This window comes from Plodia interpunctella, chromosome 12, assembly GCF_027563975.2.
Source record: "Plodia interpunctella isolate USDA-ARS_2022_Savannah chromosome 12, ilPloInte3.2, whole genome shotgun sequence".
NCBI lineage: Eukaryota > Metazoa > Arthropoda > Insecta > Lepidoptera > Pyralidae > Plodia > Plodia interpunctella.
The window spans coordinates 3,405,105-3,427,310 of NC_071305.1; the positions used below are offsets into that span (position 1 = coordinate 3,405,105).

The window sequence follows — 22,206 nt, forward strand, 5'->3', positions numbered from 1 at the left end:
GAGGGTTCCGTACAATGCCAAAATCCAATAATGTTTTTCAAATCAGGGACTTAAAACACCATAATAAAGGACACATTCACAAGTGTTACACATTCGAATCTGTTCCAGAATTATTCCTGTAACACTAATTTTGGTGTTTTAATCCTGTTTTAAAACTAATCGGCTGTCGCATTGTTATGCCATTATACACCATCTTACCAAATTTCACCTGATTTGGTCCAATAGATTCGGAGAAAATGGTCTGTGACAGACGGACGACAAGACAGAGGCGTGAGCGATCATATAGGTTCCGTTTTTTTTCTGTTATTGTATGAAACCCTAAAAAGAGAAAATATGTGACGTTCCACCGGTATATATATCTTGAGGACTGTTTTTCGTATGCAAATTTATTTGCTAACATTCTACTTGGAGCAAAAATACATTTTTTATATGTATGTATGTATGTATGTTTGTAATGCGACAACTTTCGAACTGTTGGACCGATATATTTGTTTCGAAATAAAATATTTTTCATATCAATGAACACTTATAAAGTAATCCGAAAAAAAGCGCTACCGAAAATCCTTACGTGCGCTGGCCCTACTGTTGGTTATACATGCATATACCTAATGTACTACAAAAATATAGGTTTTTAGTAGATCCATAAAAAAGTCACTATACATCATCTTTTATATAGTATTATTAAGTAACTATAAAGTATTTTATATGTAAAAAGATAATGTAAATTAAAAGGTGATTGGTGAAAATGAAAACCGTACAAAAATTCATTCGGTAGTTTTTGAGTTCATCGCGGACAGGCAGATGCGGCAGAGAATATTGCTTTATAATGTTAGGATGCGTCTCTAACTAAAATCGACCATAAGGTATCTTTACCCGTGGCAACCCACATTACATCAACCCATAGTCGGGCTGTCGGATGACACTAGCGACTCCATGCGGCAGACGCACATTCTAATTCAGCCTGTAACTGTAAACGAATTTCTGCGCAACACTTGCTGCACGGAGTATGGCATTATAACGCATACGTACGTATTTGATACAGTGTACATGAATACACGTTTAGAGAGAACAGGCCTTTATGTAAAGTGGGCAGGCCGCAGATGGAGGCTGCGAGTGGCCGTCTAAGGTTTTTAAAATAAAGAATAATTATTTTTTATCGTCCAGATAATTTTTCAATCAAGTACAAGTAAATAAAACTATTTTTTTGTTTTACGTAATTAATATTTTATTATATTACCTTTTTCATATATACAGTGTAATTTATAAAGCTATATACACACATTAGGTCCATTAATTAACAATGTATATTGATTCAAAGCTTTATAAAAGTTTATAAACATTGATAATCGTTATTGGTTGATACAGAAATAATAACACATTAACGAAAACTGACTTCGAATTTTGAATATGTGAACACGGTGCACATTTACTGTTAAATAGTGTATGTAAATTGTACACGATACAAAAAATATGCTTTATCTATCTGCATAAAATGATAATAATTTCTATAATCATTAAAAACTTTTGAGTTTTTATTGATTATAGAAATTGTTATTATATATAATCTTATTCCATTAAATGTCAACAAATTAACTTGATAATTTTGTATCATCTATACAAATTACATACGTACTTATTAATATACAGGCATTTTTTTACACTGCATAAATTATGTGAGCTGACACGGATGATGAGACCGAGTCAGCATCCAAAGAAATCGATGTCAAAATATGACAAAAAATTTTAGCCTCCCAAAATGATGATCAGCTGAGCGGACTTAATATGGAAAGTCGAAATTTTTCGTTATTTCGCTGATTATTTATTTTGGGAGTTGAGTACATTATAAACAATTGTGCAATGAATAAAAAATGATCCTGTAGATCTGTATCAACGCACGAACACCCTTGTCAATCAACATTCCTTATCTGGCAAATGAATGGAGTTAATACATTTGGTGGCACGCGACTCGGCCGCCACGGACGGCTAAACGCAATCCGCATTTTCTCTCACAATATAACATATTTTAAGGTTATGGCTGCATTTTTGTTGTACATTTGTTGGACTTGTCATCAGAATATAACAACAGCTTTATATGGCTTTAAAAACAAAGGAACCTTTTTTACTTGAATATATGATTTTCTTGCATGATTGTACGGATATGACATGTATAAAACGGTTTTTTTTAATTCGACACACCATAAGGTCCAACGATTTTACAATAGCACGAAATATCCGGTTTTAATTAATTACTTCCGATTATAATTGTGAAATTTAAAGTTGTACCATTTGACAGAGTTATTTGTAACCCGTCGTTCCATTAGTGCAATCTGGTGGATAAAAACGAAACACCCATTCCATCCAGAGTGGCATGAAACACGATGCAAATTATATCGACCACCGCCATACAAATTCCTCGTTAGTTCGATATATGTCAATAGCGCTGTTTACATTTGAATCATCATTATTACTAAAATATTTAAATGCGTTTCAGACGTGTTTCAATTTTTTTGTAGATAAAAATATTACACATCACTGCTATTAAATCTACATTGTATACAAGACGAAAATATTGTGAAATCTACGTTTATCACGGCTTATAAAATGTCTACCAATACGTTTTTATAAATCTAAAGACAAAGACTTAAATAAGAAAAACTATTTTTAAAACTAGCAGTCTAGTTCCAAAATAAAGATAAACACATTGCATAAATTTCAGATCGCCATTAAACTTATAACGTACGGTAAATAAATAAATCGCATACATCTACAAATATCATTTATCAACAAAAAAAACTACTAACCTGAATATTAGAACAAAACTAGACACACAAACTTTTTGAGTTGAACATCAAATACATACAGTACTCTGTATACATTTAGACCGTGTTATAAAGCTATAGTGTGAATAGAAAAATAGAAACGAGGCCATTTATTCAACAGATTTCTATTTACATAAATGTCTATTGAAGGCAAGTGTTTTCTACTGTAATGTACAATCTGTATCTAAAATACTAGAAAACTGAAAATGTATTCTGTATTCCTTATTTCTCAAAAACAATAAATAACCAAACAATAAATTTCAATACTAAAAATAAAATCAAACACTATATATCTACATTATAAGAATAAGCCTTTTTGTTTACAGGTTTAGGTAAACTACCAAAATATACTTGTGATGATATTTGACTATTTAGATAAATCACAAAAAAATATTCGAGTTTCAAATTGCACCCAATAGGAGTATACCAGTCATCCCACATTGCTTGTTCAATAAAAATAATATATATATATATATATATATTCGAGTATTGATCTATATTTTGAGACATATTAATTTTTCTACGCTAGAAAAATACGCATTCACTTCAAAAACTGATGGAAGTTAATACTAAATTGAGCATCGTTATCTAAAGTGACTCAGCCGTTAATGGCAAAGTACAAAATTTGTGATAAAACTTATGGCTTTTAAATCAGCCATTTAATATTCACATTCAGAATGGCATTGAGGTGTGAAATATTTTTTTTCTTTAATAAAATAAATAAAAATAAAGTTTATCGACATAACCTTCACAAACAATTGTATAGGTTTATTTGAATTTAAAATAATGAGTTTTTTTATGTCATAATACCGATGTGAATGATTTCACTATTTTGCAACCAATATACGAAACGGAGCAAATGTATTGTAAAAAAATTACAAATTTCTTAAAAGTTTCTTCAATTTAAATGCGGTTTGGTCACGTTATACAATCTGTCAAAAAGAGTTACAAAATAAACATATGAATGCAACAAAAAACAAGTTTTCTTAAGTTATTGCCAGTTTAGTAAAACTCTATCAACATAATGAGACGGTAATAAATGCTTATTTAAAAATTATCAATTTTGGAAATTAGTAAAATTTGAGGCACTCTTTCCTAGAAACAAAAAGGTAATAGAAAAAAACATGTACCTATTGAAAAAAGACAGACAATTTTTTTTAATGCTGTATAATTTATCACAGCACTTTATCCACCATTATAACTTTTTTTGACAGATTTAATAGTAAATATGTACTATGGTGGGTAATGTTATGTATTAATTTGGTACTAGAAATCAAATATTAGGATACATATCTACTTAATGTTCAGATGTTGGCTATTATGGAAGGACGTTTTTATCGAACGTTCCGCGATTGCAGGTTTATACGTTTCGGGCCTAATACCAAATTTCATTTTATTTTTAATACGGAGTGATATGCAATAAACCCAGTTTGACACAATTCAATGTTTTCCAAAATCTAAAATAAAACATGAGCTAGCTTTTGTTTTATATTATTTACCACACCACCTGTCAGTCCCTTAGGTTAAAATTTGAACGGGGGGGAGGGAACATAACCTCCCAATCGGAGGATCCGGAGAAGCCACTTCCATAATTTGTTAGCCAAAATGACGTAAGTAAACATTATCCAATCTCTAATTATAAGGGGCTGATGTGGTGTACATCGGGACCTGTTTGTATTCGGGGAAGGGATACAGCACCAGGTGGGCCGCTGTCTTGTACCACGGGAACAGACCCAACTGAAAAAAATAATATTGTAATTGCAACACATGCAATACTTGATGTGCTCATAATTCCAGTCCCTGCTTTACATAATAGTTATTAGTAATGTGATGATTTGACAATGATCTATCCAATAATGTATCAAGGTCTCTCTCTCATCTGAGCGTTATCCCGGTTCTTCCTTAGTCATAAGGCGTCGGAGCGCAGGGTCCGCTTCTTACTTTTTCTTCGCATGATCTTCGGCATCCTTAGTAGTGTCGAGGGTAGCCAGATGGAGAAATAACGAGATAGATCAGTAAAAAATCTTTTTTAATTTCTATGATAATTCAATTTACAAGCGTACTACGAATGGATTCCCCATGTCCACCGACTGACTTGTCTTATTTCTCTTATCTTACCTACTAACTGCAAGGACGTGACCAGAATAAAGGCAACAACTTTACAGTAGTTAGACCATTGACACGCACCTTGACAACATCAAGCCAGAACTTTTGGGTTTGCCACTTCTACCAGACAGGCCCGGGCGAGAACCATATAGCCAGGCGTTTTGTCGTTTATTATATCAAAGTAAATAACACAAATACAACTTCCTATTGACCATTTTGACAAAACCTGGTCACACTGAGGTAATAACTCAATTAAATTAATTACCTCGACGTAGATATTAAATATGATATCTATAGTAATGTATATTTGAAGAAGTTTCACTTCATTCACGCGTATTGTTTGCGTTTTAATTTCAAAATAATTTGTTTTTTATCTGATAAATTGATGTCATAAAAACATGAACTATCGTTTGGCGCCCTAAAAATTTAGTTTTTGTAAAATAATTAAAAATCATCAGTAATATAAGATCGAAGCTCGATTTTATTCAAATCTCTTTTACAAGTACAACATGATAATTGTTTTTTAAATGTCTAAACGGATTTAGACGAAATCAGTAATATATGGGTAATAAAACAATTCCCTTGAGAGTAGAGGTACGGGGCGCAGTTTTACATATATTTTCTGTACTTACAACATTAGTTCTCCTATTAGTACCTCGCCCGTACCCATTCCAATGGTTGCCCGCTACGCCTATAAGGTCGTTCACCTGTGAAGAAATAAAAATAATTTAAATTACTTTGGGGCTAACTCCATCTGTTTAATTTGTCTATATACATTTATTTATATTTATACGATCGTGAACTCTATGATGAGAGTAGTAAGGACGAAGGTTACCTGCAGCGCTATGTCGCTGCTGCCGCCCGCGTTGGGTAAGACGGCGATGCGGTCGTTGGAGATCTGTCCGCCGTAGTAATACACGTCGTCCAGCGAGAAGAAGCTATTTGATGCGTCCGGACGATTTGTTTGCATAAGCTCGTATGCTAAACGACCGACCTGCAAGTTATTCTTAGATATATTCATTTAATCATGTCACATACCAAAGAAATATTTATATTTATATTTTTTTTGAGCTTTAATTTATTAATGAGAAAGCTGCTAGCACCTAAATTGATACTGCAAGTGCCGGCTCTGTCTTTTCTGTATTCAGTAAGTCAGTATTTCTGTTTGTCACGTTTTCACGGTTGAACCGGTGCGCCGATTTTGATAAAATATAGCTAATGACCTAAGGTCAAACATAGGTTATAGCGGGCGGAGCTGATACTCTATACGAAGATTTAAAGTCAGTTGGAAAGTTCATTTTCAAAAAGTGTAAAATTAAAAAACAAACTACCATCATAAAAATAAAAAAATGTAACAACTTTTATTAAGAAGTCATCACCATAAACGTACTAATTTAATGTAGCTGTCGAACAAACATAGGTCCTTTCTTTCCAAATACTTTAGCAAGTTGTGACGTCCAAAAATGTGTAATTTTATTTTTGTCATATTTTTGGAAGCATTGTCATTATCACAGTATTTTACACTATTAATATAGTGACCTTCAAATAGTCATCAAAACAAAATGTCAACTAGATGGCAAACTAGGGGTTAAGTTAGGTGAGGGTTTTTTTTTTCCTGGGTAAACAAAAAAAAAAGGTGAGGGTGGTGCGAACACGAGTCACAATGTTTGTTGTCGAGATCGAAATTCCAGTGAAAGAAACCAAAGACTTAGAAATGGCAAATAAATTCACCTGGCTACTGAAGGTGCACACGAGGTAGTCGCAGTTGGCCAGCATGTTGAGGTCCACCAGCAGCCCCGTCAGCGACGCCGGCGTGTAGCGCCGGTGAGTGGCGGCCGACTGCGCGATGGACGAGTCCCCGAGGAAAACATAGTCGGGGTACTTTTTACGAGCGTCCTCTAGCACCTAAAAACGTGAATCACGTCTTTTATAACGTTGCTTCGCCACACAGTTTATAACAAAGTCGTCGCGTCTTGGTGTAATTAGTCTTGGCGTCGTTAATTGTAGTCATTTATTCAGAAATTAGATCTTCATATGCACTTTTTGCATTCATCATCACATAGTGTAAAGCGACAAGCGTGTGGTCGTCAACAACGGTTGTCAGACCATTGGCACGCATGTCGTTAAGGATGACATGCGTGCCAACGACCTGGTCTGACAACAACCGTGCGAAGTGCAAAGGGACAGAATATAAAACAACGCTTCCCACAGTGTGTATGTCCCAATGTATGTATCTTTAAAAGTGCGCAACAGATTTTATTGCGGGTTTTTAAATAGATAATGTAATTAATTGAGGGTTCAGGTGTATAATTTACTATGGTTTTACCAGAGCGAACCCGGACAGTGTAGTCGGTGCAAATATTATAAAAATAAAAGATTTGTATTTTTGTTTCTAAAAAAAATACCGAACCGATTTAATTATATTTGACACAGACAAAACCTTCAAGAGTGACATATATTTTTGTTACTGAAGTTTAATGCTAGATTAATATTAGATTTATACAAAGCTAGTGCACCACAACGTACATTGGCGTCGTCGCTGGCCAGATAGACGCGGCGCACGTCAACCTTGGCGGTGAGCTCCAGCTTGTCGTAGTACTGCCGCACGTGCTGCATGTACTCGTCGATGTGGTGGAACGCCGCCTCCGTGCCCACTTTGTCTGTGCGCCGGATGTGGACGCTGCAAGTGTTATATATATTGCTCTAATACTTGCTCACTTTGACAGATAAAATGTGTATAGTCTGTGGCTTAATGTTGACAATTAATGTGACATGTGACAGTTCACTTTTACCGCCATTACACAATTCTGACAGCAGCTACTTAGCGTTTTTTATTTATATACAAATAATAATAATTATATCGAACAGCAAGCATGCGGTTGTTTTTTATCATCACCAATAGCCATACACCACTCCTGGGGTACAAGCCTTCTTCATGGACGAAGAGTGGCATGGTTTAATGATTATAGAATAGCGCGCAAATAAACTACTTATTAAGATTAATACACTTTCACAATGGTCGGTAATTTGGCGGATGATCAAAAATGTATTTATGTATTTTTGTATTCGGAAAATCATCATAATTTATGTATTATGATGATTTTCCGATCGAATCTCAGCGCGGGCAAATATTTCTACCTGCGATCACAAATATTTATCTGCAGTTCTGAGTGTGCTGTGCCCGTTTCTGTATTTGTGACCGACGATACAAATTTAGCTGTGAGCCGTTGAGAGTTGTCCATTAAAATTAACATTAACTCGTGTACATGCAAGCAAATTGATCTTTACCCAACAATAGGTTTCCTGAAGTTCATCTTGGTGATGGTATCGTTGATGGACTTCTGAAGTTTGGAGCGCGGCTTCAGGACGTACTTGATGATCTGCCCGACCCACCACGACGCCGGGTCGCCATTGAACCGAACTATCCTGGACAGGGAGGAAATAAATTATACTAATTCTAACCTAGGTTGGTGAGATTGGTCTATCGAATCGTGGACGATCCGAAATGCCAGTTGTTTATTCAATTCCTGAATACTTATTCAGGAATTAGACCTTTCTTTTCTTAATATCTCAAGCTACAAACAACTGGCATTTAATAATCTAAACTGGCACTTAATATCTCAAGCTACAAACAACTGGCATTTCGGAACGTCCATTGCTGAGGAACTATTTTACTAGTTCCTATGAAGCTAAAAGAGCTTGCCATTATTGTTTCATGATAGTGGGATTCCTGAGGAAGGTTTACGTGTACATATTTATTATGGTTTTGCCCGAGCGAGTGCTAAATAAAAGCTTGTAAAAAGTACATACCTATGAGCCAAATCCATAGGCACGGCTTGCGGCAAGAACTTCGGCTTCTGCATCATCGAGTCTATGAACGGCAGCGATATTACTTTCGCGTGATGTTGCGATACTGAAAACAGATATTCCGATTCATTTGTCTAAAAAAGATGTTTATGGAATAGATGTAGTTTTTAAATGTTTTATTAAGCACTATGGTAAGTACAGCACGTTGATCGAGTTAATAACTTCCGTAATTGTATGTACCTCAATCGTTCCGAAAATTTTGACCCTTTCAGTTACAGGTTAATCTTTGAAACTTGTTGTTTTGACATCTGCAATATTGGTTTACGGTTTAGTTTACGGTTGTTATCAAAATCAAAAAAAAATCAAAATCAAAATTCTTTATTCAATTTAGGATGATATACATCACTTATTTATGTCAAAAAAATTACTTAAACTAAGTCTACTGCCGGCTTCCAAAGCGTAGGTGAAGAAGAAGCGGCGCAACAACTTAGGTCTTATACATTTAGGCAATTTGTTATAAAAACGGATACAGTTCCCAACAAAAGACGTTCTAACTTTGGCCAACCAACCAATGCCCGGGGACAGACAATTTATCTTTATTACGTAAGGCTCTATCAGTGTAATCACCAACTTTTTTAAATAAGTTTAAATTTTTCCGGACATGCCTAATGTTGCCAAATATGTATTGAGAGGGTAAAGTTAAAAAATTAAAATCTTTAAAAAAATCTCTAAGGGAATCCCTTCTCCTCAAACCATATATAGCACTATATCCAAGAATCTGTCAAACTATTTCCAAAAATACCGAATTAGTAAACAAAATAGCGAAGCGATAATGGTTCAGCTGCGATCCAGATGACGTTATTAACGAGATTGAGTCCTCCACCTACGTAATACTGCAAAATATACATCTAACAACGACTTTTAAATCAAGTGAACAAGTTAACGACGTAAATTGTAAAATGAACGATACATTTCCATGAGGTCGGCGTCGACGACGCGCGACGCCATAAAAACGAGGCAATAAAATATTTATGACTATAGATTTATTACGTTTATAACCATGCCAAAGACGAAATTAGTTAAGGTTATTAAAACGATAAACAACACTCATGGTATTTAACAATAAATGTAATTGATCGGTAAAATTGATCAGAATCAAATAGGCCTTGAAAGAAGAACGGATAACTAATTTATTAGACTATGACTTCATTACTTGATCCATAAATGTTATAACTTACATAAGGCAAATATGTAAAAAATCGGAATATGAACTATAATTTTGTTGTAACAATTTATTTATATAATTTTGTTGGAACATTCATATTATTCATATACGAAAAAAATCGAGTCGCAGAAACAAAGTAGATGAATAAAATCGCAATCGTAACTTGAAAGGCCTTGACATTTTGTCTAATCTTCTAGAAGCAGATCGTCTGGTATTCTGCTTCTAGAAGGTCCATCCCGAATACAAATAAGGAATACTCCCAATTACATAATATACTAGACACCTCAATACACTCGCCGTATAGCAACAGAATCTATAACCGTCAATCTCCTGCCATTAATAAAACTAAAATTGCAACATAAACGGTGCGATTACACATGCATCAAACAACTTTCAGCCATAAACTCTTGTAATAAAGTTCAATTACCTGGCCACCGCTGCTCTTTGTCGTTGTATGATGATGTACAACTCTCAGAGATCGGATAAAAGACATAATCCCAGCCGCGAGTGTTGTAACGCCAACCTTTTGAGTTCAATATTAAGGTCCTCTCTGTCGCGTACGCGAATATTAAACAGTAGACTATGTGATGGAGTTGACAGCCGAAACCGCAGCCCTGGAATGATAACAAATTATGTAGTTACAAAATATTATAGTATAGACGCGTTCGTCCACTTTGGTAACTAAACTTACGTAACCAGTTACAAAAGGTTTTTCTGTTTGGTAACTAGATGTGAAAGAAGATATTTAGGCATCTACAGAAAAGTTTAAAGAACGGGATACACTAGCCTAGTCATGTTACTATCAGCAAACAGTTCGCCAAAAATTTGGTGTTATAGACTGGCCGATTTTTCTGGAATATTAGACCAAGCATAAGTAGATAAATTTTAATCAGATAGAAAAGTAAGGATTCCGTTTTTTTACAACCGGACATACGGAACCTTTAAAACTAAACTAAGACCAGATAAATACCCCATAAATATAACTGTGAATTTTAGTGACTTGAAATAATGTAAAATTACATAATGTATATCTACATCGAAATCTACGTTACAATAGATTTCAATAGAGAGGTAAAATTTGTCCCTTCATGAAAAGATCGAATTTTATATGCCCGCCATAAACGCACTGAGCACCGATCTCCATACCTTATGTACTATGCACCTATGTATGTATGGCCATTGCTGATCAAATGACTGATCCATCACGTAACAAGACTTTACTAACATTGACGTAATCATATTCACTATGATAATAGTATCGATTTCAGTTGTATTGAATAATATTACACGATTATCTTTATATCTATACCCATATGGATTTTAAACAAGAGGATTCCCCTTTTGGCATCCACAGATTTTCTACAGGCTAAATGAGTATCTTGAAACTAGTCTTATTGATATTATAATGTTGATCAAACACAAATAAAATAACAAAATTTTAGTCACTAGAAAGAGTACAAAGTCACAGTGAGTTTGAGTCACCTTGGCTTTTTATATATATACATTGAAAAAAAAAACTAAACAATAGATTTTTTTTTATTTTTATTTCATAACAGAATAAGCAGAAAAGTATTTGATTTGAAGATGAAGGTCGGGCGTAGTAATTACCAAGCGGGGCAGTATGACATTTGTGATTGCGTGCGGGTTAGGTTACTTTACGTCAGTCAGGGACTCTACGACACGCATACTACTGTTTAGCACTCATCACATTGCAATGTAGTCCTTATTTTATACTAACATCAAAAATGGTGTGAAGTACTAATACATAAAAAGTTGTGTATAACATATTTTATTTAACACGGTATTTAATTATTTTTAAACTAATACAGATTAATGTTTTTAATATAGGAGTATACGTGTGTTATTAATATAAGAGTATGAGTATGAGTGTTATTACACTCATACTACATTACGTTTATTATCGATTATATGTATTGATACATCTTCTTGTTTAAAATAAATAATTTTTTATAGCACAGTGAGCAACCGGATCAGACAACTCGCATGGTTGCCGGAGGAAAAGCAACCACCGCAACCCATGATCACCAGCAACCCGACACGGGTCACCTTAAATATTACTTGTTTTCGCCCGCGTAAATTTTCCAGTGGAACATTATTTATTTCTGGGATGAACGGCCTATGTCCTTGTCCGTACTTCAAACTACATGTATGCAAAATTTAAAACTAATATTAAAACATTGATTTTTCAATAAAATTCTAATTTAAAATTGCATTACTAATACCGAAACTAATCTAATGATTACCACACATGTACAGTCAACAGCACATCAACCTACCCAAATTCATTGCAAACTCGCCGCTATTACCGCGGCATTATGGTTCATTCAGGGTAACTTGACTGTAGTTAAGGCCACACCACAGAGCTACATAATATTTAGGACACGCTTCACGAGATAGAAATAACAAATCCATTGTATAAATAAATAAGTAACATGTGAACACCAAACGGTTGTCAGTAGGTGAGGAAACGGTGTCAACGACTCTCTATAATAGAATAACGGACGCAGACGCTACAATCATTGTTTATATTGTTATTTTTTTTAGAAACAAAATATTTATAACTCGTGCAGATATTACACATATACAGCATGCAATAAATAACTGGTAAAGTGCGAGTTGAAGTCGCGTGAAGAGGGTTCCGCGCAAAGTGTAATGTTTCTATTCAATTATTACTAATAGCACTATCTAGTGTTGTTTTAGTGAACGTATTATATTAAGTATACCACTTAATATTCCATTTTTACAATTCTTATAACTTTTCCTGTAATCTGAAAGCAATGAACTACGAGTACATTTTGTTTATTTTTTTCAAAATTTTAGGTTCAGTAGTTTTGGAGATCAGGGCGAGGAAAAGTAAATTTTCATCTTTTTTAAAGAATAACATCGAAACTGTTTATTTTACAATAATTACTAAACTACATTTGAGATCCGCATAACCTCACAAAATATGACAGAAAAGTTTCTTTAAATTTCCTAATTTATCCCCCGAAAATTACCCTTGTTTGAAAAAGTATTTGTTAACTCTGCAGATCTGTTTGACACGACACACCATCTGCAAATTTCCCTTGATTTGGTCCAGTAGATTCAGAGCAAATTGGCTTTGACAGACAAGACGGACAGACATACGCACGAGTGATCCTATAAGGGTTCCGTTTTTTTATGTTTTGTAGGGAACCCCAAAAATTATATAATATAGTTTTTAAGGTTCCTTACAAAAATGATATATTATTTATATCGCGAGTTACAACAGTGCATGTAGGATTCTAATTTTAATTGACCTTGTTTAATTTCGCGATAAAAAAGTTTGTTATCTATCAATTAACTACGGAACGCTACTAAGGGGATATCCAACTTGTTAATGACAAATAATATTGCTATTATAAAAGTTAATTGTTATAGTTAATATGATGTAAAAATAGTCAACATAATTCGAAAACACGATGTAAAATTGCAAGATTCGAACAAGCGTTTAAATTACTATTGTTTTAAAATTTAAATTGGTTTCTATCGCTAAAAACTCGACGTATTGTTTCGTGTGATAAGTTCTTATCGCAATAGGCAATGTAATTGTACCTTTCGATTCCGAGATCATAGCGTCGCGAGCACGCAAGCGAGTAACAAAAATATGTTAATGTTCATATGATATCTATTATAGTCATTTGAAGATTGACCTTTGAAAAAAACTCTCTGTCTTTAAATACATGCATACCAAATTTCATCAAAATCGGTCCAGCAGTTTAGCCGTGAAAGCAGAACAGATAAACAGACAGACTTTCGCATTTATAATATTAAATAATATGAAAGTATGAATAGTTGGTCAATGTTCATCCGGATAGTATCTGTTCCTAAAGTAAATTGTGGTAGAAAGTATCATCTCACAACATCATTGTCGTCTTGTTCCTAACGATTGAATCGTTCAGTAGTTCATATAGAGTTATACAAATATATAAGTCTTTGTATAAAAACGATATAATTTGAAACATCGATTACAATACAAATGATCCATACATTCGATCCAAATCATGCATGCGAAATATGATTATTGTGGCTACATAACGTTACGTGACTGAGGGCCACTAGGGAGCAAGTTGTGCGATCGCGATAATTTCCGCCGCCCTTACAATGCATCGCAATCTCCGCCACATTACAACCTATGATTTGTCTTCATTCATCGAATTATAATACGTTGTAATATATTTAAGTGTTTATTGTCAAAGGGCAATATAAAATATGAGATAATAGCTTTTTCCCACGACTTCGACCGCGTATGTTTCGTGCGTTCGCTCGTAACTTATTATTGTCAATATCTCGGATTCTAAGCAACGTATCGCGATGAAACCTACACCAGATTTTAAGTTAGACTATCTGCTATACAGCTATGAACACCATCCAATAGCTTATGCGTGATGCGCGGAAAAAATAAGGACAAGACGAAAAGACAAGATTTGACCTGTTCTCGTTGTCAAATGTCAAATGCCATTGGCTCGCATAAAGAATCTGTAAAAGAAGCTGTAAAAACAGTATATACCTTATTCAGATTACAGATGACTTTCCTGGCTTCCTTGCAGTCAGGCGGGTTCTGCAAATAGTACAACCGGCGCTGTATGAGGTCGCTGACATTGGCCGCTTCGGCTTGCCGCCACTCGTGGTAGCCGTCCAACTCCTCCAATTTCTCTTGGTCGGATAATAGCGAGCTAAAAACATCTACAATTTAGGATAAACAAATAGGGACATGGATACTTCCTTGGGTTAACAATTGTCCCAAATTCTACTACTTACTCTATTGAATTGTATTGTATCGTCGGACATTTGAAATAAATTCTACTTCGGACCAAAATATTGTATTCGTAATTATTTTATTGTTAATGAAATTTTATTGTTATGTGAAATGCTAGTAGTTTGTAGCTTTTTAAGGAATACTATATTTTAAATTTGACGAGAAGGTCTAATTTCTAAAGAAGATCTTTAGATTTCACTATTCGACGTAGGAAAAAAGAACATGATAGACATACTAAAATAAGTATGGCATAAATTTATACCATATCCGCACACCTATAACCAACGATTTCCAGGAAATAATTTACAATATAATCACATCTACACAAACATATGACTGCTGACACAATACAGTAGTCAATTTTGTATAAAACAGATTAGATAGAATCAAAACAGCTTGATTGAATTAGATAGTGGATGTACCTACTATCCTTATCATTTGATGGGTGACACACTTAATATAGGTAATACAACCATAGTAAATATTTACACATTAGATAAGATACTGCTTTTATAGATATTTAGAGATTAGGAGATATCAGAGCACTTCAATGTCGATAATTCAACAATTGATTGATTTCAAATGATTCTAATTCTGAAGTGGTTGAACATCGATGTGGTTGATCCAACAATTAGAATCTTCCATTCATTCAAATAACGGGAAGATAGTGGATCAAAAAACGGGAAGATTCCAATTCCGGGAAAACTCGCAATGGAGGTTAAAAATATAATCTGGGGATCACCCTAGAATTTTGATAAAACAAAAAAATCTGAAAAAAAATTATACCTAAAAAAGATCATTCGAAAATTTCCTGGGACATTCAAGGCAATCTCTGGTCTGAGCCCCCCTTAAAACTATCTCTAGATACGCCCAGGCAACAGCCCTACAATAAGTATACAAAATATTTGTTCACCAACCTCTTTCTTTCCGAGACTTCATCCAATATAGTCTGCAAAGACTCTTTGTTTTCCTCTTTTAAAAATTTGGTCAGTTCGTGATTTACGTAGTACCATAATTCTTTAGTATTAGAATATATTCTTCTTCTAAGATACTCGTACTCTTCAGAGGGCCCGTGCCCCCCCTCTAATAATAATAGATCTATGTCCTTAAGGTTGCCGTTTACACTGAAATAGAAATTGTTTTCACTAATAACCGCATGTGGTTCCCGCTCAGAATAATTCCACTCCATATCTTCACTTGGATGTTGTATAAGGCGACTAAGGACATAGCCTAGCAGCTGATTGACAAAAATCATTTCCTTAAGAGGGTTGAGACAGTCATCAGCCAGGCTGCTGGTTTAAAAATCACAGGCGAATCTTCAAAATTTAAGGTTTATTTTTTACGCATACCCAGGGCTTCGCGGCTTCACAGCCCTGAATGCAAACGGAAATACGTGAGGATCAGAGTGAATGCAAACTAATATGAAACTTGTGTTAATTGTTTTATATGCTTATACCTTGCCTTACATTTTTTTTCAATTGCCTTTATTCTGTCTCTGATCTGAGCCATTGAGTGTCGGAGCCTAGGGGGACCCCTGGGCTTTCCTACTTTTTCGACTGCAATCTGCGTGGTCTTCGGCATCCCTAGTTGTCAGACCAATTAGTGATGACGAGCGTGCGGCACCCCTAATTGGTCTGAAAATAATATGCATTATACATTAGTAATTTATATAATAAAAACCACACACTCACCTAGATGACTTCTTTATCTGACTAATTAGATTGCTACGTTTTAGTTTCATGGACTCTAACTGTGAAGACAACCTCCTCAGCTTGTCTTGTAATTCTATTACTTCATCTGGGGTTCCATTGCATCTGTAATAATCATTGTAGATCAAACAACATACTCCATTACATAGGTTGATGCAGTTGACTGCACTACCTAATTGTTATTTAATTACAAAAATTCACTTTATTGGTTATGAACATCTATTTTTTACGCATTTTCGATTTTTCTAAAAATCTGTATTATGAGCCTAAGGGCTTTATTGACAAGAATGAAAATAGGTCAAATAGGAACCCTTGTAGGTTTTAATTCTCCAGTGACATCGCAAAATATATATCTTATCTTAAAATATATCTTTTCACATTGATTTAAAAGTTAAATTTATTTCCCAGCTTTTAGGGGCCAATCTAGACAAAATTATAACAGTGTTCAAAGTATAATGGTTCCATTTTTACCTCTTGAGTTATGGAACAAATGCCAGCCATGCAAGCCCCTGGCATGATAATGTTAGTTCAGAAATGTTAGTACCTACCTACACTGAGAATCATAAATATTTATGAAATTTAATGTAAAAAAAGTATGTGAAGTATATATCTGTAAGACTCATATCTAAATAAAATTTTGAAACAACAAGTACATATTACCTGAGTGGTGATATCACAAGATATGTGACTACAATCCATATCATCAACAAGCATACAGCCACACGCTTCCATTTTGGCAAGTACATCATAAAGTAATCACCAAATGTCAAAGAACCATTGGAATGATATTTCATTACATACAGCTCATTGTTATGTTTAATTTGTTATAATCTCTGCTCAATTATTACCTGAAACAATTCATATTTCCTCATTGTAATAACAGAGAGCTATTGACGCTCCTTATGAATATTCAGTCATACATTTATAATTACCAGACTTATAGCCTTGACTTTAGGTACAGAGGTACTATCAATCAACATGTTAAAACTACCTCAAGACATTAATAAAAGTATGTTAATTGGTGGATTAATCATTGTAAATTCCACCATCTTAGTTTAGTCAAAAGGTCCAAAAAAAGGTATAATATTTAGACATACCAGCTTTCCATAGTCTGTACAGTAGGCATACTAACATCAAATAATCAAAAACTGTCCAGTAGATTTTGCTTGAGAGTAACGAATATGTTGAGTGTGATGCATATATGTGAGTACACAACTTCCACAATATATATAATTTAATATTAGCAGGATCATAGATCACTAATGTTTAGGTTTAGTATCCTAACATTATATAGATTTCGACAAAAATAAATTCAAATAAGTGTGTACTTATAAATTCATATTTACTATAAGACTACTTATGCCATTAGGCTTCACTCTCATAGAAATTCTAGATATCCTATACTAGTTTTCATAAACATGGCTCTCCCTCTTTCTCATCTAAGCGTTTTCCCGTTTCTTCTTCAGCCATTGAGCGTCGAAGCCTAGAGTCCGCTTTCCTACAAGTCCCATCTTCGCACCGTTATCGGCATCCCTAGTTGTCAGACCATTTTAAATACGTAATAAAACACAAACATAATTTGTCACACCGAACCTGTAATTCCAGAGATTTAGGCGTTGCAAAACTATAAAACAAATTAAACATGCTACAGACGAATATAAAATAGGTAGTTTAGACAGAGCTATATATCTGTCGTAGTCGAATCCGTAAACTGGTAGATATTTAAAAAAATAAATAAGTAACACATCTCCGGGGAGGCCACTTCAGGACCACAGTTCAGGGGTTTAGGAAGGACTTACCGTGTTTTATCAGTCATAAAAGGGATCCTGGAAAAATATACCTAACACAGTTAACTATTATCAAAGGTAAAAAAACATCACAATAATTTCTTATTCACAGTGTCGCAAATTTACTCCAATACAACTAAAAATCAAAGCAAAAACAAATGTGTACTGTAATATTAGATTAGAGACGAGACCCTCTGTTTAATAGTACCTTACTCTTTGGACGAGACAAATAATGAAACGGACGAACTACAACGACAAGTCGTCAAACGTCAGCCCATGGAATTAGTAGGTACGTACCTACTTATGTAGGTCTGTACTCCTCAATGGTACTTCCGAAGTAGGTACTTACTAAATCCATGCGTCAACCAGCCAGCCAAGTCAACATTGCAATAATAATCTGTCTCTGTCTCCCCTAGTGTTGCCAATAGGGAGTATTACTGCGCATTTATTCCGCCAGAGTACAGCACTGTATGATTGGTAAACAAAAGCATTGCCGCCTTTTGGTAAATTGACGAAAACATGTACCGCCCTTCAGTTTTCTTATGGCCTAAAACTGAAGTCTTAAAGAATAATGTACTCAAAGGCGACAAAGAGCTGCTAAACGTGAAGCTAAAATCAAATATGTGTCGTCGTATATGAATTGATTTGAATAGTTTTTGGGTGGAAGTGGTTAATTAATTATATTGTTGAAGAAGTGGTGGTCGAAAATAATATACATATCTCAATCCCACAAATAGTGCAATGTGATATCAATAGTGTTCAATAATTATAATAAAGGTATTGTGTTTTACAATGGACTTGAATCATTTAGCAAATTCGTCTTGTATGTAACACTTTGTGTTCTGAGGCCTATTCAATAATCCACTAAATCCTTCTTTTTTTTCTTTTAAAGTCGCACCACGATTGCGAAGAATATATTTAAGTCGTAAATCTTCAAAAATATTGAAAATTGATGCATTTTGCCACCATTAGCAATGTTTGTTAACCCCAGTTGTACCAATAGCGCTATCTGCGTCGAGCTTTGCGTAGTATTCCGTATTGATAGCCCAATATAGAGCTGTACTACTATCAGTAACGGTAGTTAGTTTCCCCATGAAGCTATTAACAAAGGACTTACTTTGCAAAGAAACATTCTCGGAAATTGCCAACCCAAACAAGATATTTTTCAACGACACTGGCACGAAAATAATTCTGAAGCACAAATACTTAGGTACGGCGTGCGCCAATATTAGCGTAGGAATGCGGCCGCGCTTAATAATTTGACAATGACAAGTTAAATCTAACTAAACTTAATCAATCTAAACCTAAAGTTTGGTAAATATTCATCCAATAAGAGTTTGAGAAATCTTTTTCTTAAAAATGAACCTCCACAATCAAATCACTAATACATCTGTCTTGTTTACTAATACATCCTATAGTTTATGGAAATGTGTCAAAAAAAAAATGCTCATATTGAAAAAGACGCAGACAAAAACTTTTCGTTCGATTCGGTACCTCAACGGTACCTAAAACTTTTCGTCGAAGCATTTGAAGTGAATAAAAGTAAAAATGCGCAACGTAGAAATAAAAGCTAGAATAACTGATTACGATAAGATATGTAATGTTGCCGAGGACTTGAGCGGAGGACCGGCAACTGTTATTATACAAGACGACACTTTCTACCACGTGAATTCAGGCCGATTAAAGATGAGATTCTATGGAGACTCGTCGGCGACACTGGTGCGATATGACAGAGAAGACACCCCGGAGGCCAAGCAGTCTGATTATGATCTAGTACAGTTTTCAGTCCGTGACTCTGAAAAGGCTAGGGATTTAGACAACATCCTAAGGAAATGTTTGGGGGCTAAGGGACGTGTTGTGAAGGAAAGGTACTATAATTTTCGGTTTCTACCATTATTTTTGTTTTCAACTTTAATACTATGTTGTTACTGTCTGTGTAGTGACAGCATTCAGCTGTATTATATTACACATGAAATTAACAATAAACTTAAACAAGTGCATATTCTGTACAACCAACAACAAAGTAGATAGCGGTAAACAAAGCCAGTACACAATTTAGGTATAAACTGATAAAATCTATATATGAAACATTTAAACTGACAAATCAATGATACTAAAACACTCATAAAAACTTTCAAATAAAAGCAGTGACCAACATAAATATATCTAAGTAGGTACATACCTACATCTGCAAATTAATAATTTCAATTTCATGAGGTTGTGTCATTACACATCAAGAACTAATTCGGGTGAACATGCCATTGTGTGGGTTCACCCACATTAGTTCTACAAAGTTTAGGTACAAATAAATGAGATGTTAATTTTTTTTTTAATTCTTAGGAAATTATATATGGTTGGCCAAACTAGAATACACATAGATGCAGTTCAGGACCTTGGCCACTTCATGGAATTAGAAGTTGTCTTGAGACCAGAACAGACTGTTGAAGAAGGACGTGCTATAGCACGGGATTTGCAGATCAAATTAGGGATCAAGAATGAAGACTTGATTGACTGTGCATATGTTGACTTGTTAGGCCAAAAAATTAAGAGCAATTAGATTAAGAATTCCATTTTTTATTAAATGTTTTTATTTTTTTATATATTGAATTTCTTTAGTAAAAAGCATCAAAATAGTTCTGAACTGTGTTCCTACATAATAAGTAATTTATGACTGTGTTGTGGACATGGATTTGATAAGTACATACTTCGAGTACCTACTAATTCCATGGTTATCATTATGTTGAAGTTCAGGATCTTTTGTCTTTATTCTCTATGAAAATGCATGGATATAGTAATAACCTACTTTCCATGTGAAAAAGAAAGGGTAGTAGGCATGCGCATGAAATTAGTAGTTACTCTACTCACATACCTACTAATTCCATGGGTATGTGTCAGTTAGTCACTACCAATCTTGCTTGTCTGTTAAAGTCCTATTCACGTTTGTTTGCTTCAATCTACTTTTGAAAAATCGTATGTATCAGGTATAAGGTTATCAAACAAATTTTTCAAGTGAAACCTTCTGTAGGTACCACCATGGATTAAATAAGTACTTCGAATACCTACTAAGGGAGCATTACTGCACATTTATCCCGCCAGAGTACAGCACTGTATGTTAGGTACAGAAAAGCTCTGCCGCCTTTTGCTATGTCGATTAAAACGTTTATTTTAGAGTACTTTATTAATCCTTTCATAATGTAAGCATTCATTTGTGAAAATATACAACAATGTAGCATATTCGAGTGCCGAAATATTGGGAAAAATCGTTTTCCATAAGGTAAAAAACTTCGAAAACTATGGGATACGCCTCACGCTGTAAAATTTTCGAACGGTCGAAAAAAAGCTTGGAACACTTGGACTTATTAAAATAAGGACTTCATACAGGTAAGATCTTCAGTCAAAATCAAGATTATATCAGTTAAATGACCACAGTGAACCAAATAATGCAGAACATAACCTAAAATAGTGTTATTATTTTCAGGATAATCCACTAAATCCTTCCTTTTTCCTTTAAACTCGCACCACGATTGCGTAGAAGGTATTTTTGGTCGTAAATCTGCAACAATATTGAAAATTGGCGCTTTTTGCCTACATTGGCAATGTTTGTGTACCTTGGTTGTACCAGTAGCGCCATCTGCGCTGAGCTTTGCGTAATATGCCCTATTCCATGGGTACCACTGGTAGGCCATATCCACACCCTACCTTTACAGGTAGGGTGTGGGTATGGGCTATCAATCAAAAAACAGAAACGTGCTCTATTCTGATCCAGTCGCTGAATCCAGTGCCATTGGATCCAGTAGCTGTATCAAAGTAGATCGACCTTAGGTATCTGTTTACCTTCAGGTCAATGGTCTGTACCTTGGTTGTATTATTTGCATTATTATTTGTCCTTGTCTTCGTGATGCGTTGTCATGTGTCACTGTCAGGCAGGCATAATAGGGCGGGTAGGGTCTCTTCT

At 34.6% G+C, this 22,206-nt stretch overlaps 2 protein-coding genes across 5 annotated transcripts; one reads left to right on the forward strand and one right to left on the reverse strand.

Moving 5' to 3' along the window:
• Nucleotides 1–1,238: 1,238 nt before the first annotated feature.
• On the reverse strand, nt 1,239–18,642 carry FucT6 (alpha1,6-fucosyltransferase). Of its 4 annotated transcripts, XM_053752655.2 has the most exons (14): nt 18,460–18,477; nt 18,264–18,290; nt 17,125–17,312; nt 16,447–16,569; nt 15,673–15,879; nt 14,507–14,672; nt 10,385–10,571; nt 8,736–8,838; nt 8,214–8,351; nt 7,452–7,605; nt 6,657–6,830; nt 5,761–5,919; nt 5,558–5,632; nt 1,239–4,556 (listed from the first exon to the last, which is right to left on the reverse strand). In XM_053752655.2, exons 3-14 carry the CDS (start codon nt 17,256–17,258, stop codon nt 4,452–4,454), a joined length of 1,725 nt encoding a protein of 574 aa, XP_053608630.1. In that variant the 5' UTR covers nt 17,259–17,312; nt 18,264–18,290; nt 18,460–18,477; the 3' UTR covers nt 1,239–4,451. The 4 variants fall into 4 exon arrangements, with proteins under 4 accessions (XP_053608630.1, XP_053608631.1, XP_053608632.1 ...); XM_053752656.1 differs by lacking the exons at nt 18,264–18,290; nt 18,460–18,477 and adding an exon at nt 18,549–18,642; XM_053752657.2 differs by lacking the exons at nt 18,264–18,290; nt 18,460–18,477 and adding an exon at nt 18,601–18,623.
• A 1,037-nt stretch (nt 18,643–19,679) lies between these two features.
• LOC128674157 (uncharacterized protein) lies at nt 19,680–20,849 on the forward strand. Its single transcript, XM_053752535.2, has 2 exons — nt 19,680–20,119; nt 20,592–20,849. Exons 1-2 carry the CDS (start codon nt 19,800–19,802, stop codon nt 20,806–20,808), a joined length of 537 nt encoding a protein of 178 aa, XP_053608510.1. The 5' UTR covers nt 19,680–19,799; the 3' UTR covers nt 20,809–20,849.
• Nucleotides 20,850–22,206: the final 1,357 nt, after the last annotated feature.

Excerpts from the sequence above, each read along its gene's own strand:
- LOC128674157 (XM_053752535.2), top strand. The coding sequence starts at position 19,800 with ATGCGCAACGTAGAAATAAAAGCTAGAATAACTGATTACGATAAGATA. Across the intron at positions 20,120-20,591 it reads GGACGTGTTGTGAAGGAAAG|GAAATTATATATGGTTGGCC; the intron begins GTACTATAATTT and ends TTTAATTCTTAG.
- FucT6 (XM_053752656.1), bottom strand. The coding sequence starts at position 17,258 with ATGAAATATCATTCCAATGGTTCTTTGACATTTGGTGATTACTTTATG. Across the intron at positions 14,673-15,672 it reads GAAGTCTCGGAAAGAAAGAG|CTCGCTATTATCCGACCAAG; the intron begins GTTGGTGAACAA and ends AGATGTTTTTAG. Across the intron at positions 10,572-14,506 it reads TCATCTGTAATCTGAATAAG|GGCTGCGGTTTCGGCTGTCA; the intron begins GTATATACTGTT and ends TTATCATTCCAG.